Source organism: Vombatus ursinus, unplaced genomic scaffold, assembly GCF_900497805.2.
Source record: "Vombatus ursinus unplaced genomic scaffold, bare-nosed wombat genome assembly UNPS02014813.1, whole genome shotgun sequence".
Taxonomy (NCBI): Eukaryota; Metazoa; Chordata; class Mammalia; order Diprotodontia; family Vombatidae; genus Vombatus; species Vombatus ursinus.
In genome coordinates this window covers 11,124,632-11,142,974 of record NW_020954591.1, presented here as the reverse complement: position 1 = coordinate 11,142,974, position 18,343 = coordinate 11,124,632, and the positions used below count along the sequence as shown (strand labels likewise).

General features: G+C 39.5%; 1 protein-coding gene across 1 annotated transcript in view; it reads right to left on the bottom strand.

The window, feature by feature from the left end:
* Nucleotides 1-1,600: 1,600 nt before the first annotated feature.
* The window catches only part of SLC7A1 (solute carrier family 7 member 1), a 39,703-nt gene continuing 22,960 nt past the window's right edge, over nt 1,601-18,343 (bottom strand). Inside the window, exons 6-12 of the mRNA XM_027877695.1 lie at nt 15,815-16,037; nt 15,004-15,143; nt 12,118-12,220; nt 6,473-6,690; nt 5,774-5,940; nt 4,516-4,624; nt 1,601-2,307 (exon numbers count right to left, since the gene is read on the bottom strand). Of these exons, the coding sequence (XP_027733496.1) occupies nt 2,204-2,307; nt 4,516-4,624; nt 5,774-5,940; nt 6,473-6,690; nt 12,118-12,220; nt 15,004-15,143; nt 15,815-16,037 (1,064 nt within the window). The 3' untranslated portion in view covers nt 1,601-2,203. The remainder of the gene's footprint in view (nt 2,308-4,515; nt 4,625-5,773; nt 5,941-6,472; nt 6,691-12,117; nt 12,221-15,003; nt 15,144-15,814; nt 16,038-18,343) is intronic.

Sequence of the window (18,343 nt, the reverse complement as noted above, 5' to 3'; positions counted from 1 at the left end):
CTTGACAGCTGGACAAGTCACTTCTCCTGGCACTCTGGGCAAAGCAATAAGTTGCTGAGGAGGTACTGACTTGCATTGATGGAGGGAGTGTCCTCATCCGGGACTTACCCATACCGATGAAATTATAGGTCTAGTTCTTATCTTTAAAAAGGGGAGATTTGATCAGATGGAGAAGTTTGAAACTAAGGGTAAAAAGTTTTTTTTTTCCTACTTTCCATGTTGCCTAGTTATAGCATTAACCCATTAACACAAATTATTGAGGTGGTTTTTTTTTCTGCCTCTTTGAGGCATCCAAGTCATATTAAAGGTGATGAAGTGCTGCGTGAGCTGCCTCCACCTGGCCTGGCCTAGAGGAGGGGAGAGATCCGCTCCAAATCGTGCAGAAGAAGCACTAGACAAGAGCCACTTTTGTAGGCAGTTGAATTCCTTCCTTAAATGTGAATCGGGTCTAAGTTCCCACACTAAGTAGGAATTCTGCAATACTAGTTCTGCAATAGCCAGTTTGACTCTTAGAACCAACACTCTTGCAACCCAAGAGATTGTATTATATTAACCCGAGTCACTTGGGTATAAATAAGATGTCCCCCACCCCCAACCCCAACAATGCAGAATGGTATGTAACTTTCATCTTTATGGACAGACCCAACTTGGTGGTGGTACCACAGCAGTTAATAACTCATTACAGACCCAAGGGCCAAGTAAATAGAAATGTGGTTGCAGAAGTGAATTACCAATCTAGTGTGAGCATGGCCATGCTGGATTCTCACCCCCATCAATGTCTCCTTGGATTCACCTCTGATACTGGATAAAACTGTAAATGGAAGGTGTCAAATTTTTTTAAGCCAAAGTCTGTCTTAATACACTTAAAAATCAGTAGAGCCAACTGGGACTTACAACAAAATATTTAAGAAAAATTCAGGTGAATAGCCATGTATCACCACCACCCCAAAATGGTGAGCTGTGTTAATTTGAAGTTGGCACTCAGATTCAATCTGATGTCCCAATCACCTAGAGATGTCCATCAAAGAGCTCAGCAGAAGACAGCAACATGAGTCAGGGTCAGTGAAGCGTCAAGAAAGGCTCCCTACACCTTCCTGCTTCAGGCAGACATCATCAAAAGTCACCCAAGAGCATTCATACAGGATGGTTCAAAGCCAATCCCAGTCAATGAGAAGCAGGTCCAATGATAATCTTCACTTTGGTAATTTCACTTTGACATATCCCAAGCAGAACTCAGAGCCAGTTACACATCTGCACCTCAACCATTCATGATACCACCATAGTCCTCACAGTGGAATGGTGACTGATGCGTCCTCCACCATGGTGACAGAAGCATGAATGGGTATGCAAAAGAAGGCTAAATGGCAAAACAGGACTGGATATGAGATGGTTCAGATCTTTCTTGAAGAAATAGGGAGGAGGAAAAATGGAAGTTGGTGATGAAACACATGCCCAAGTTTTTCTCCCCTACCTCCTAAATTAATGGCTATAGTTTGGCTGGCAGGATTGACCCATTTTTTTTTTTTTAGGCAATTAGGGTTAAGTGACTTGCCCAAGGTCACACAGCTAGTAAGTGTCAAGTGTTTGGTCTGAGGCCGGATTTGAACTCAGCTCTATCCACTGTGCCACCTAGCTGCCCCAGGATTGACCCATTTGGGGGGGGGGGGGAATGGGACCCTTCTTGGATGCAGTACACAGCTTATCGCCCAACACTCTTAATTACAAAATGGGGCACTGAACTTATGGAGATGAGGCATTTTCAAATTGAGACATAGAATCTGAGGAGGAAGGAGCTAACTCATGAGGGGAAGCCAAAGAAAGGACCTCAATTTTGCCAATGGCAGTGGTCACCCTACCTATGGAATAGGGGAAGAGAGGCTTTCTTTTGACTTAAAGAAAGGGGAAGGGAGAGAAGAAAACAAAGCCAGCATTCAACTAAGTGGCCCAGGCCATAACTTTGTCTAGGGGGACTGGAGGGCCGCTCAATTCCTTGGAGTTTTGTCTCTAAGGTAAATGAGCTTTTAGGGGAGGCCACAACTCAAGTAACTGCACCTTGTGGTTAGTATTGGAGGGAAGGCATGAGGGGAGAGAGGGGGAGGGGTGGCACACTTATGTGTTTTTTCTTGTTTCTGAGTCATGGAGGCAAAAGCTGTTCTTCTCTGAAGGGAGTAGCTGTCACTGCCACAGTCCAGGGCTCCATGGATCATTTGCAGTGGTCCAAACTGTTGTTTGGGGTTCTCACTGAACCAGCTGCCAGGGATGCCTCTTCACTGTGCCACAGACCATAGCCAAAGTAAATTAGGAAACCTGTTGGGGAGTGAGGATGAAGAGGAAAGGGGAAAGAAAATTCAGCATTAACACACTGGAACCTCGAAGTTGTGTGTCCCTGGTTCAAGCTCCTTAGCCCCAGCCAAAATGCACAGCCAAGTGCTATCCCTGTTTAAAACCAGACAATGGGTGATCACTCACTAAAGGTAACAGGATCGCTCACTAAAGGGACTTCTATGCAGCATTGAATTCGGGGTTATGCAGATGGTAAGGCCAATCAGGACTGGCTTACTATATTTGGAAAAATAAATGTTATTTCATTTTTAATCTTTGGTACAAGGGAAGGCTAAGTACATAGAAGGGGGGAGGGATATATTTGGAAAGGAATGTGATAGGAAAACAAAAGGCACCAATAAAACTAGAAAAGGGAAAATCAATGTTCAAATAGGGATATACACTGACAAACACAATGAAGGACATCTTTGGTTCAAATCAGATTCAAAGCACTTGCAGACCTCACTGCACTAAGTAGTAAGCCCCCAAGATTAGCCAATCAACACACGTTTATTAAATAGCATGACATGCAAGGTGTGGTGACAAACTCAATGACTCTTCCATTTAATTTCTTGAGCATTTCTTAAGGGCCTCCTATGGGCTCAAAGGCAAAGGCAAAACTGCCCCCACCCTTGAGGACCATTTTACTGCAGGGTCATCTGAATGTGCCTGTGTCGGACCCAGCAGCAGGTTCCCCTAGTGCCCTCACTCTACCTATCCATCTGTTGAGCCCTGCAGCCCCTAAGGCTATTCTCCCTATACAGACTTAGTAGGCTGCTGCTTCACTTCAGAGGGGCTGCGGATGTGTTTATGACAACTCACTAAGGATAAAAAAGGCCCTCATATAAAACTCTTGGTTAAAAGTCTAGGGTACAGAATGCGTTTAATCTTGTGATACAGCACCAATGCTTTTACTTATGGGATGGGGGGACCTTCACCTAAACATCTTTGGGGGGTGGGGAACAAAATGGGGTAGTCTGGACTTGATGATTTTATGTAGAAAATTTGCAGTATAGAAACTCCTTCTACCCTTGCAAATCAAAACTCAAACTTAGAGAGTCTCCTAGGACACTGGAAAGTTAAGTGACTTTCCAAGACAATGTTTCAGGAGAGACTTGAATTCAGATCCTACTGGCTGTAAGGCTGTACAAACCAAGCCATCCTATGGGAGTCAAGAAAGTGAGCCTACTTCATTCCTTTAGGGAACTGGCAGCCATGCCAATTTATGATGAAATGTTAAATAGCTCTCCTGACTCTATACTTTGAGAATTGGTGACTGTTGGGCCAGAATGAAAAGGAACAGAGAGTCGAGAGCATCCATATTCTAGGCTAGGGGAGAAATGATGAAGAAACTTGCCTTGTGCCACAAACACAACAGAGAAAAGGGTAAGGAACAGCTTGGTTTTAAAAATTACCTGTTCTTTTGACCACACTGGAATGCAGTTGGGCATTATGCCTAAATGACTATATCTCATTACAGTAATGGTGCTTCTTGTCCATATCAATGCCATTGACAGCCAGCAAGTGGCTGAATAGCTCTAAGCTGTGACTTCACCCGTACTGGGGTGGGAAGGGGGGGTTACCCCACTCCAACCAGACCCAATGTAGACCTACCTCCACTTTATAGCACCTCACATGAGGTCATCATGGTCACTCCCAACAACTTCCATTCAGGTCCACCCCCCCCCCCCACCCCCAGGACTGACGACGACATTTGTAGCAGATTACCAAATTTATCACAGGCTCCCTTTGTGGCCACAACCTACATTTGTCAAATAAGTTGGCTAGGATTCTGGATACAGTCCCATGGAAATGTTTCTTTTCTAAATGAAATTCACCAACTTGTATGTAGTTCAAGCTCATAACCTTGGCCTCATTAGCAACTGAGATAAGCGGCCTGGGTTATAAAATGCAAAGTATTCCATAAGAAAATCCCACTAGAAATTCATTTGCTTTAGAGAAAATTGCTGAATGAATCTTTTTTTAATATTTTATTATGAAATATGGGAAGTCTCTAATAAATCAAGTTTCTTACTAAAAATAGCAGAGGATAGAAAAAGCAATGTAGCATTAGAGGCCTTGGGACAAAGAGGCAGATAATATTCAAGAGGGCTCAGCTCCCTCCAGAAAGAGTGAACATGGAAATAAAAGATGTTTAACATGATAAAGAGAAGTCTCAGAACTCCCACCTACCTATCAACATCCACACAGCAAACCGGAGCCAGGTACCACCATCCAGCTGCATCATGAGATAGACGTTCACAAAAATACTCAAAATAGGAAGTAATGGTAAGAAGGGCACCTGCAAAGAAACAAGGTTAGGTTTAAGGACTGGCTCTACTGAACACCTATGCAGGGCCTGGAGACACCCAAATTCCCAAGGGATTGATCCTTACAGAGGGAAATCTAGAACTATGAGAAGGGAAAACATCCATATTATTCTACAAGGGCAAAATTCTACAGGAATGGGTGCCACAGCTGAGAATGTGGCCCTCAGCCTTAATAATTAACTCTAATTTCCACATTTGCTGAAAGAAAGGCTTAATATAAGAAAAAGATTCCTAGCAATTAAATCTATCCAATATTGGACTGCACTGCCTTGCTAGGTGGCAGGTTCCCCTCAAAAGAAGTGTTCAAGCACAGGCCAGATGACCACCTGGGTCTGTCTATTGTAGAGGGGATGCTTATTTTAAGTACAGATTGAAATAGATGGCCTGAGATCTTTTCTAGCTTTGATAGTCTATGGTCCTATGGGTGATAATGATCTCTCCTAGCCTCCTCATAGGGGATCCCCACATATCCACCACCCTACTCCTAAAGACCTCAGGAACTATCTCCTATCTCTTAACAAGACATTGTTAACAGGCTTTAGGGCTCATGGCCCCAAACAAGTTCACATACATGAATGAATGAAAGAGAAAGCATTACTTTGTATAATTACCTTCTATTACATGCTTACTGTGTTAAGTGCTGGGGATACATATGTACATATTTTTAAAAAGAGAAAGTCCTTGCTTTCATGGAGCCTATATTCTAATAGGTCAACACATATAGGAGAGAGATGACCAGTAAAGTGAATTTTGTAGGAGGAAGCAAGGGGATGTAAAAGGTAAAGGAGAAGGGGTACATGTGGAAGTAAGCAGATAGTAAGACAGCCTGGATGACTGAATGGGTGGGATGGGAAACAGAAAGGTGATCTGGTGTCGAGACCCAGTCAACAGATTTAGCTGTCTACATGGGTTAGTCAGTACACACTCAGTCCCCAATCTCAAAAGTGTCACTCACCCTGAAAGTGGCTAGCAGTGGCCACCATTATTGAAAATACTCTTAGGAGAGTACACAGAGTAGAGGGTACAATACGATACTGTAGTCTTTTTAGAATGGTAGTTCCCACAGTCACTAATCTTCCAAATAATCTTTCTGTAGAAAATATCTGGAAACAGGTACTTACCTTAAATGAAAGTTTGGTTTTGCTCTCAGGCTGTCTCCAAATGAGGAGGGTGATGACAAAGCAGAGGAAAACTAATCCTACAAGGACAGAGATCACCCATGGGGTCCCCTGCCCAAGTTCCTTTTTAGCAAGGACAGTGACGACACAGAAGATGATAATAAGAATCCCTGAAGAGAACCAAACGGGAGGCATTAAATAAATTAAATTAAAAATAACCATTCGCCCGGCTTTCTAAGACTAACATCAGACATTCTCCACCTCCCCTCAGAAGAAATGTTTATTTTCCATGGGCAAGGCATACTTTTTTCCATTTTGTTCTCTTAATGTGACTATTAAAATACTGCACCAAAATCATAATCACCTTAGGCAAGCAGCAAGGTGCCTTCTCATCACCCTTCAGATTTGCCAGAAACCATTAAAATGCCAAAAGTGCTTACAAAGCTTACTGAGAGGCAACGTGGTACAGAGAGGGGAAAAGCACAGAACTCAAGGGTCCAAAAATTTAGGTTCAAGTTCCCGGTCTGACACTCAGTAGTTATGTGAACACCAGCAGGCATGCTACTTCAACTCTCTGAGCCTCAATTTCCTGGCCAACTTCCCACTATCCACCTCACAGGAAAGACTCTAAAAACCTACAGAAGTGAGTTATCATTATCTGCTATTATTTAACAATGTTGGTGCCTTATGTAAAGAGATTACCTATGAGGCTGGTTGAGACATTCACAACAGACCCGGAGAGTTTAGAAGGTTCTGTGTTCTTTGGGAATAATATGGTTTTTAGAGAACATTTCTCCGCTTCTGACAAAAATCCTGTTTGAGAATCACTGTTGCTCACTCCTTCATTCTGATCCACAAGATCTAGTTCTTCTGTTGTTCTGGTCATCTGGTATACTAAGTTGGGCTGCTCTGGTTGGTACCTACAAAAGAATAACAGTTACTGCCATGACCTTCTTTCTATAATTAGGTCAAAGGGGAAAAATTAGTTTCAACTCTTTAACTCCCAAAATGCCACAAAAATTACTTTATTCTCCTAGCTATTAAGACCAAGCTGTGAGATGGTGCACTGGTGCACTGGATAGAGTGCTAAATATGGAGTCAGGAAAACTTGAGTTCAAATCTGGCTTCGAGACTTACTGTGACTCTGAGCAAGTCACTTGCCTCTCTCAACCTCAGTTTCCCAATCTATAAAATGGGGGGTAATAATAGCACCAACATCCCAGGGTTTTTGTGAGAAGAAAATAAGAATATTTATAAAACAATCTGCAATCCTTAAAGCTGCATATACTTTAAATCAGTCTGATAGAAATTAGGCTTAGACCAACACCTTACACTATATTCCACTTTAATATTAAAAATGTTGTATCCTCTACACTATAAAAATACTATATAAAAATTAGCACACTATAAAAATTTGAAGAGAATCTGATCATTTACAGCCATGGGTAGGAGATGCAGTTTTAACAAAAAAAAAAAAAAAAGGAACAGTCAATTACTAAATTGCAAAACAGAAATACAAATTACAAAAATACATACATTTGATGACACAAAACTGAAAAGTTTCTATATAGTATAGACAAAATTAATGCTCCTAGAATAAAAGAAGTGGTTGAATGGGGGGGGGGATTTTTTTTTAAATCAGATTTCTCTAAGGGTTTGCTATCTAAGATATATAAACAATTAATAAATATATAAGACTAATGGGGCAGCAAGGTGGAATATGAATAGAGCATCTGGGTCTGAAGTCAGGAAGACCTGAGTTCAAATCCAGCCTCAGACACTTACTAGCTGTGTGATCCTGGGCAAATCACTTAACCTCTTTTTGCCTCAATTTCCTTGACTATAAAATGCAGATCATAATAGCACCTACCTCCAGGGGTTGTTGTGAGGATCAAATGAAGATAATAACTATAAAGCACCTGGCACATAGTCGGTGCTTAATAAATGTTAGTTCTTACCATTATCATCATTAAAAGTCAAAGAATATGAACAAACAGGTCAAAAGAATTGCCAAGTATGTACAACCACATGAAAAAATGCTCCAAATTATTAATAAGAGAAATGTAAACCAAAACAACCCCAAAGGTTTTACCTCATACCCTGCAAAGTGGCAAAAATGATATAAAATAGCAATAATCAGTGTTGTGTGACAATAGGCACACTAAGTAAGGCATTGTTGGAGCTGTGAAATGGTACAATCATTTTGGAAAGCAATTTGGAATTATACAAAATGACTAAGATGTCCTTTGAACCAGAAACTCCATTATTGGTTCCATTAACCCAAAGAAACTACTGATAAGAAAGTCCCTCAAAACACCAAATTATTTATAGAAGCACTTTTTTGTGAAAGCAAAGAATTAGAAACAAAGTGGATGCCCATTGATTGGGGAATGGCAAAACAAAGTGTGGTACATGGATGTAACAGAATATTACTGTGTTGTATGAGATGAAAATGGGAGAAGCATGCAAAGATCTATGTGAACTGATGCAAATTGAAATAAGCAGAACCAAGAAAATGACATATACAATAATGACAACAATGTAAATGGAAAGAACAGCCACGCCAAAAACATCAAAAGTAAATATAGTAAAATTGTAAAAGATCAAGCATGATTTGAATGAAGAGATATGAGAGGACACCCCTTTATGGAGGTGAAATATCCACAGGTATTGCACATTGCACATTTCAGACCTCTTCAATGCATTGATAAATTGTGTTGATTTTTTCCTCTTTTTGTGTTTAAAAAATACTATTTGTTATATGAGATAGCTCTCAGGGAGGAGGTTAGGAAGAAAGAACGAGAGAAGTTATGATAATGTAAAACATAAAAGATATCAATAAAAAATTAATTATGCATATACACATTTATATATAGATATTACACATATACACTGGCTAGGCCATAAGAAAATCCTTGCTCCAGGACTTCTGCTAATTTAGAAATCCTGTCTCCTGCCTACTTTTGTCATACTCTCCCCCACCTCGTTCCGGTAATGGAGTATTTCCTGCCAAAGTCTTCCTTTTGAAAGAAAGTGGGCAATATAACACCGTAGTTTTTTTTTAAAATAAATTTATTTATTTTTAGTTTTCAACATTTACTTCCACAAGATTTTGAGTTCCAAATTTTCACCCCATCTTGCCCCTCCCCCCACCCCAAGATAGCATGCATTCTAAATACCCCTTCCCCTAGTCTGCCTTCCCTTCTATCTCTCCCCCCCTTCTCTTAACCCCTTCCCCTTCTATTTTCCTGTAGGGCAGGATGGATTTCCGTACCCCATTTCCTGTATTTCTTATTTCCCAGTTGCATGTGAAAACATTTTTTTTTTTAAAATGTGTTTTTAAAACTTTGGGTTCCAAATTTTCTCCCTTCCTCCCTCCCCACCCACCCTCATTGAAAAGGCAAGCAACTCAATATAGGCTATACATGTGCAGTTATGCAAAACATTTCCATAGTAGACATGCTGTGAAAAACTAACTCTATTTCCCTGAATCCTATCCCACTCCCCCTTTATTCTATTCTTTCTTCTGAACCTGTCCCTCCTCAGAAGTATTTGTTTCTGATTACCCCCTTTCCCAATCTGCCCTACTCTCTATCATCCCCCTACTCTTTTGTTCCCTTCCCCCCTATTTTCCTGTGGGGTAAGACAGATTTCCATACCTAATTGAATGTGTATGTTATTCTCTCCTTAATTCAAATCCTATGAGAATAAGATTCACTCATTCCCTCTCACCTTCCCCATTTCCCCTCCACTCTAAGAGCCTTTTCTTTTGTTTTTTTTTTTGTGAGATAATTTACCCCGTTCTATCTCTCCCTTTCTCCTTCTCCTAGTATAATCCTCTCTCACCCCTTAATTTTATTCTCCAGATATGACCCCTTCATCTTCAACTCACCCTGTGTCCTCTATCTATTTATCTATCTATATCTATCTATCTACATATATATAATTTTTTCCCTCCAACTACCCTAATACTGACAAAGTTCTCATGAGTTACAAATATCATCTTTCCATGCAGGAATGTAAACAGTTTAACCTTAATAAGTCTCTTATGATTTCTCTTTCCTGTTTACCTCTTCACATTCCACTTGAGTCTTGTATTGGAAAGTCAAATTTTCTATTCAGCTCTGGTCTTTTCATCAAGAATGCTTGAAAGTCCTCTATGTCACTGAATGACCATTTTTTCCCCTGAAGGATTATACTCAGTTTTGCTGGGTTGGTGATTCTTGGTTGTAATCCTATCTCCTTTGCCCTCCAGAATATTACCATGCCCTGTGGTCCCTTAATGCAGAAGCAGCTATGTGTTATTCTGATTGTGTTTCCACAATACTTGAATTGTTTCTTTCTGGCTTCTTGTAATATTTTTTCCTTGACCTGGGAACTCTGGAATTTGACTACAACATTCCTGGGAGTTTTCCTTTGGGGATCTCTTTCAGGAGGAGATCGGTGGATTCTTTCAATTTCTATTTTGCCCTCTGGTTCTAGAATATCAGGGCAGTTTTCCTTGATAATTTCTTGAAAGATGAAGACTAGGCTCTTTTTTTGATCATGGCTTTCAGATACTCCAATAATTTTTAAATTCTCTCTCCTAGATCTATTTTCCAGGTCAGTTGTTTTTCCAATGAGATATTTCACATTGTTTTCTAATTTTTCATTCTTTTGGATTTCTTTTACAGTGTCTTGATTTCTCATAAAGTCACTAGCTTTCAATTGCTCTATTCTAATTTTTAAGGAAATATTTTCTTCAGTAACCTTTTGGACTTCCTTTTCCATTTGGCCAATTTTGCTTTTTAGGGCATTCTTCTCCTCATTGGCTTTTTGGACCCTTTTAGCCATTTGGGTTAGGCTATTTTTTAAGGTGTTATTTTCTTCAGTAGTTTTTTGGGTCTCCTTTAGCAAGCTGTTAACTTGCTTTTCATGATTTTCTTGCATCACTCTCATTTCTCTTCCTAGTTTTTCTTCTACTTCTCTTACTTGCTTCTGAAAATCCCTTTTGAGCTCTTCCAAGGCCTGGGACTGATTCATATTTTCCTTGGAGACTTCGGATGTAGGAGCTTTGGCTTTGTTGTCTTCTTCTGGTTGTATGTTTTGATCTTCTTTGTCACCAAAGTAAGATAATATAGTCTGACTCTTTTTGCGCTGCTTACTCATGATCCCGGCCAATTACTTGAGTTTTAAACTCTTTGTTAAGGTAATGTGGAGAATGTACTGTCCCAAGCTTCGGGGGTTTGTACAGCTGTTTTCAGAGGTACCTCTAGAGACCTGCAAATTTTCAGTTCTTCCAGGGTGGTATGATAAGGGGCGGGGTGTTTCCTCTCCACCGCCACAAGAAGCTCCACCACGCCAGCATTCCTCCTTGCCAGCGCTCTTCCTTGCCCCAGGTCCGCCCCTCAGAACTGTGACCCAGATCCAAGCACAGGCAAAGCAAGAGATTCCTGCCTCAGCACTGGCGGAGAGATCCCTGCAATCCCCCTCTGATCAGCCACCCAATTCCCCCTCAGTCTGTGGGCCAGAAGCTCAGGAGGTAGCTGCTGCCCCAGAGGCCGTGCTTGGGACTTGCAGCTGATACCTAGCTCCTTCTCTCACCACAGTCACAGACTTTTCCCACTGACCTTCTAAGTTATCTTTGGTGTTTGTGGGTTAAGAAGTCTGGAAACCACCACAGCTTCCCACAATTCAGTCCTCTGAGGGCTGCTCCAGGGTCGCTGCGGCCCATGCGCCTACGCTGAACTGTGCTCCTCTCCCCGCCCGGTGCGATATACCTTTCTGATCAACCATCTAGGTTGTCTTGGGCTGGAAATTTGTTTCACTCTGTCTTTTTGCGGGTTCTGCTGCTTTAGAATTTGTTTAGAGCCATTTTTTACAGGTATTTGGAGGGGTTTGGGGGAGAGCTCAAGCAAGTCACTGCTTTCACTCCAACATCTTGGCTCCACCCCCCACAAAAATCAACACCATAGTTCTAAGAGATTTATTATACAATGCTCAAATGTATCAGTGACTTCATTGATGTGGACATGACCCCAATGATGAAGATCACAAGTCATGCAGGTTTGCCCATTCTGTGAAACTTCTGTCCATGCTGCTAAGCTTGCCATAGTGTACCACCCCAAATTCTGAGGGCCTTCTTCATTTTTTTCTTGACATCAAGAGGATGCCAATGGAGCACATGGCCAACTAGCTATCATTCTTGCCACAAGACTGGGATTATTATTTACCTTTGTCATGGGTTTTTGTCACTGTCTAACAAGCCCACCCTTCCTACACAGATTGGGAATCAAGCTGCTGTCTTCATTTGTTCCATGATAGACAGCTAGTGATTAGTGCATAAAGAGAAAAGAGAAAATTCATACCGTAATACCAACACACAGGCTGCCACCAAAGAATATGCTAGAAGAGTTCCAATGGACATCAGGTCAACCAGGTCTTTCAGGTCAAAGAGAAACGCCATCACAGCTGAAAGGGAATTAGAAACCAGCATCTGATGAAGTCAGAGATATGGGCTGTTAAACTACCACCCAGCTACATATACCACAAAGATTTAATTTCCTATTCAAAGAACTCAAATGGAAGAGAACATGTTCTGTCTCTCTGTGGGCTGCTTTTAGAACAATAAGTAATGACCAGAAAGACCAGAAGTCGTATAGCTAAAAAGCAAACCATAGTGTAGGATAATCACTGGGACGTGATTTTTACCTAAGAAAAGTCTAATGTTATACAGCACCATCATCAATTTCTTCAAAAGTATCCTTTCTTCCAGTTCTTCAACTGCAAGAGATATTTGATGAACAGTCTATGTTCTCCACTAAGGTAGATATACTTAAGATATCAGGGGAAACTGAGGAAGGTCCCTCAGTATGTTGAGTGGAGCCTCCCCCTTGTGGTTAAAACAAGGAAGAAAGGACAAGAGTTGCAAATTATGGATACAGATCGTTGAAAGAATCACAGATCTACCAGAGGACAAGTATACGGGTTCTGTATATTCCTAGAAGAAGTTCTCAGAAAGGAAGACTGGGCTCATGAGAATACTCAAGTAGACCTATCATCTCAATCTGGATATTCCTGGTAATATACATCAAAACCCACCCATGCCTTCCATCTTGTGCAACTCCTGTCTATGTCCTTTAATGTTCACTGTGTTCTATGTTCCCTACATGGGCTACAACCCAACCCCAATTTCCTCTGACATCCTGAGGATACTAATGGAGCTCTTGGGTGGTCACCCCTCTAACATCTCCTAAAGTCCCTCATGGCTCATATGTTGTAGCCTGGTTATACCCACCATGTCTCCATGTAATATACATTTCCAATTCTTTGGGGACTTGTGTTTAATGTCTCCTAAACATACAACAACACTGGCAGAATATTGAGAATATAATTGTCCAAATGAAAAGCCAAATTTCTAATAAAGTCTATTGATTTTATAAATTTTTGAAAGAAAAGGTATGCGGTTATTTGAAATATTTTGTATGTATTTATTTATATTTTAATTATACATACATATATTTTAAGTAGTATGCCTCACTATTTTTGGACAATTGATCCAGAAGATTTGCTGAAAAGGGATGGTCTAGTTCAGAGTTGGGGAACCAGCGGCCTCGAGGCCACATGTGGCCCTCCAGGCCGCAGGTTCCCCACCCCTGATCTAGTTGTTTTTTTTTTTTTAACTTCATTTTATGATTGCTATAAATTTGTAAGAATAATGCCCAGTTTTTAAAAGCCACATACTACTTAAATATATGTATGTACAATTAAAATATAAATATCTCAGCATTTATTATCTCACTGGGCCTCATTACCAAGGTCTTTTACTGATCTACAATTTACCTCATTATTTTTGGCCAGTTGATCAAACTTTGTTGAAAAGGGATAGTTTAGTTTTTTTTTTTAAACTTTCACTTTGTGGTTGCTCTAAATTTTTAACTATAATGCCCACTTTAAAACAGTGGGATTAAAGTGACTTGTCTAAAGTCACACAATTATTTAAATGACAGAGACAAAGCTAGAAATTAGGGTTAGTGACTCCCTGAGACTTAGTACTAATAGCAGCAAAAGAATTACAAATGGCCTTCTGTGCTGTTAAAACTATCACCAAGTCAAACATACCACAAATGCCTAAATTCCTACTCTAAGAACTATGAAATCAACAAATGCTGACCAGAAAGAAAAAAAAAAAACACAGAATGACAGAATTGTTTTGGTGAATGGCATGTTTTACTACTTCCCCATAAAAATTTTCCCTTATTTTCCTCTCCACAAGAAGGAAATTAAGCTTGATCCAATAAACAACACATATGATCAAATTAAAATACTTTCCAAATTAAGCAAAATAGCAATGTCCTTCCTCCATTTCTACTCATCAAACAATTCTTTAAGTTAACTGGTAGGTCCTTTAACATTTCTATCTACCTTGTCCATATTTGTAATCTATCCCTGAAGACCTAGTCCTGCCTACTTACAAAGCAGTTAAAAAGAATGAGATCAAGGTATTAATTGCATCATAGACTGGTTCTCTTATATTAAACACCTTAAATCCTGTAACTAACAGACATGCCAATACTGACAATATTTAGAGAATAACTCATTCATTTGAGGATTTTTGCTCATTAATGAGAACTCAACCTATCACTACAACTGCAGACATTATCACTTTCAAATTTTGCAGAAATCTGGCATGAGAACTCCAGATTTCCCATCACCTTGTATCTGTCAAGTTTCCTTCCTGTTTTGACTTAAACACATTCTTCTTGATGGGGTCTGAAATTCCTTACAAGTTCTGAGCCAAGATAACTTCAAAAGTAATACTTCCTAAACTGAGAAGACCTCTTTCTGTTCACATCCCCAGGGATACATTTGGCACCTATAACAAAACAACAGTTCCAAAGGGGAAATATCCTTTTCTTCAATGAGTTCATAGTCTATAACACACATAAACCAAATGTCTGGTTTACACAGTTAAAGAGGAAATCACCTGGTCAAAAGATCAACATGGAATCAATTGACTAAGAGGAGGGGTGAATAGTTTCAGAGGAAGAAAATGTGTTTTGGGTTCTCCTGACTGAATAGTGAAAAATAAGTCACAATTCTCTGATGAATCTCACAAAAGAAAGACTCACTTCTGTGGACTCAGTTTCAACTGTAAGAACATTTCTGCCTGCCCATGAGATACAAGTTGTTTCTTTTGAAAATAACCACACCATTGACTTTTACTCTCTTATAGATCTTTTCTTAATTCTTACCAGCAATGGCACCAGAAGTTAATGTTGCTATAATTGGAGTTTTGGTCCTTTCACTGATTTTGGCTAAAAATTTAAACAGCAGTCCATCTTCAGCCATTGCATAAATGACTCGAGGCATGGGAAACATGGAACCTAAAAGACTAGATATTAGGGGGACAAAAGGCAAAATTCATCAGGCTATAATTATAGTGAGCTCATCAAGAATAAAGCAATAGCACTGGAAACAAAGACATATAATTGATCCATTTCCTTCCCACATCTCTTAACCCCCCAACTCTCAGTCATGAGACCGTCTTTTAAGTATGGGTCAAACAGAAAATTAACAATACTCCAATATTTCACTTCCATTATTTCATCACTATGAGTAATCCTTCTGGGGCACATTGCGACATTTCTTCAAATGGTCTTTAATAGTTGTTATGCATGATTGTACATGTATAACCTATATCAACTGCTTGCTATCTTGGGAGGGGGGAGGGGAGGGAGAAAAATTTGGAAGTCAAAATTTTACAAAAATGAATGTTGAAAGCTATCTTTACATGTAATTGGAAAAAAATAAAATACTATTAAGAAAAAAAAGGATTTATTATGGCCAAGATATTTATCACCATATAGGAACAGAGTCAAACAAAAAATAAATACATATCACTCACTGTTGAATAACTGGAATAATCTGACATAGACTAGCATTCAATCTAGATGCCATTTTCATGTATTCTATATTTGTTTTTTTATATATTTTATTTTTTTTTTAAAAAACATTTAAAACATTTAAACATTTAAAAACATTTTTAACTAAATCAAAACTCACCTGGTAGAAAGAGCACAAAGAGAGCCAACTGCCACGGCATACTTTGCCTCTTCCCAGCCCACATGCTTAAACGCATCAGGCAATGGGCTATTGACATCCAGGCAGAAGTAAGGCATCATGAGAGTAAGAGCAGCTGACACCCCAAAGTAAGCTACAAAGCAGATCAAGAGAGATGCGACAATTCCCACAGGGATAGCTTTCTGGGGATTCTTTACTTCTTCACCTATTAAAAAAAAGAAAGAAATATGCCACAAAGAAAGGATATCATAGCCCAAAATAGCAACCTTCTAACACTAAGACCTTCAAATGTAAACAAAAAATGGACCAAATAATAACTCGCACATTTGTAGACTACTTTTAAAGTTTTGGAAAGCATATTCCTCATAACCCAATGAAGAATACATTATCTAAATTTTATTGGTATTAGCCAAATTTTAAGATGGGTAAAATGAGGCTCAGAAAAGATTACTGAAATATCATCATAGATTCAGAGCTAGAAGGAACCTTACTGATCATCTCATCCAACCCCTTTGGCCAAGAAAGGTGACTTTCCCAAATTCACACAGATTAAAAGACCAGAATCCAAACCTTTATGTTTGAATCCATTGCTGTTTCTACTGTACAACTGCCCGAGTTAGAGTCAGAGCCAAGAATGAAACTCCTGTTTCCTAAGTCCAGGCTCAGCACTCTCTCTACTCCCTATGTGGTCACATCCTAGTCTGTCCAAATGCATTCACAAATTCAGGCAAAGAGACTCCCAAAGTATTTATGGATACTAACAGACTAAGCCCTTATGACTCTTCTTGTGATTTCACTGGAATGTGAAACTCAGTAAGGAAACTCCCTTTACCAACATAGATTTACAATTGTTCTGCAATTTATAGCCTTAAATAATACGGAATTAAAGATACACAATAATCTCTACTAAGCCATCCTTACCTATCAAACAGATGAGTATGAAACCACCCTTCCTCTTCTCCTCCACTAAAGTCATTACCTTCTTATACCCTGGAAACTTGTTTCTGGCTTTGTTATTTGAAACTGCTCTTTCCAAGGCTATCAGTGCATCCCCACTTGCCAAATCCAAAGGACTTCTCAGTATTTATCCTTCCCTGACCTCTATGTAACTGAGCATCCATCCATCCCCTTCTTGAAGAGGAAAGCAGAGTCTAAGGAGCACAAACAGCAGCCAGGGAACATGAGTCCTTGTCTGAATTCTGCTGCCAGATCCATATGACCCAGGAAAGCCACTCCCGTCTTTCAAGGTCTTAGGTTCATCATCTATAAAAATTATTATTTATCATTGAGTTGTTTCAGTCATCTCCAGCTCTTCCCTACCCATTTGGGGTTTTCTTGGTAGAAATACTGTTTGTCATTTCCTTTTCCAGCTGATTTTACAGATGAGGAAAACTGAGGCAAACAGGGTGAAGTGACTTGCCCAGGGTGACACAGTTATTAAGTGTCTGAGGCCAGATTTGAACTCAAGTCCTCCTGAGTAGAGCTTTATCCACTGACTTCATGATTTACAACACCTCTATAGCTCTGCTATTTTGCGATTCTTTCTTGGCAATGTACTCCATATACTCCTATCACTTCACACGCCTCCTCATCTCCGTTTCCTTAAGTGCTGGGATAGGAGTGCACTCTCTCCTTCCTCCCACTAAAAGATCCTTGGCTTCTTCTGAGATATAATCTTTTTCCAAGTAGCTTACATGACTTCAATAAGCAGCTATATCCACTGATTCCCAAATCCAACAGCTCGAACCCTGATCTTTTTCATGAGCGTTAGTCCCACATTTCCAACTGCTTACTGGAACTCTCCAGCTGGATGTCCTCAAACCCACCATGATGAAACCTCACTTTTCCCTTCAATAAATTTCTTACACTAAGAGTCTCCTTATTTGTGGTAACATGAATCCTATAGTTAATCATGGAGTTATTCTTCTCTCAAATCCAATCTCTAGGCCTTGTCAACTCTCCATTACTATGAATTATTAACAATTCTATCTTATTGTATTATAGATCAATATTAATAATATCAATTATTAATAATGTATCTCTTCCTTTTCATTTCCTGAACCTTAGTTAAAGTCCCATCACCTCATATCTAACTAGTACCCTTGCCTCCAGGCTCAATCTTTTTTAATTAATCAATCAATCAATAAACATTTATTAAATATGTACTATGTGCCAGTCACTTTGCTAAGGTAATAGGAGACCAGATTTATATTATGCCTATCTATACTTACATTATGTTTATATTTATATTTATATCATACCTATCTATAACCATGGTTCCCAACCTGGGAGTTTTGGACCCACAGGAGTTTCAGTTAATGCAAGGAGTCCATTTCATTAAATGATTCAATATAATGAATAAGCAGGCAACTATGTAGACTGAGTAAATAAGTCTCATACAAATGTATTTTATAATTTCATACAACATTGAAATGTACTTTAATATTTTTATTCACTGCAACGTAAGAAAACAAATCACACTCAGTTAACACCAAGCACTGAGTAAATACT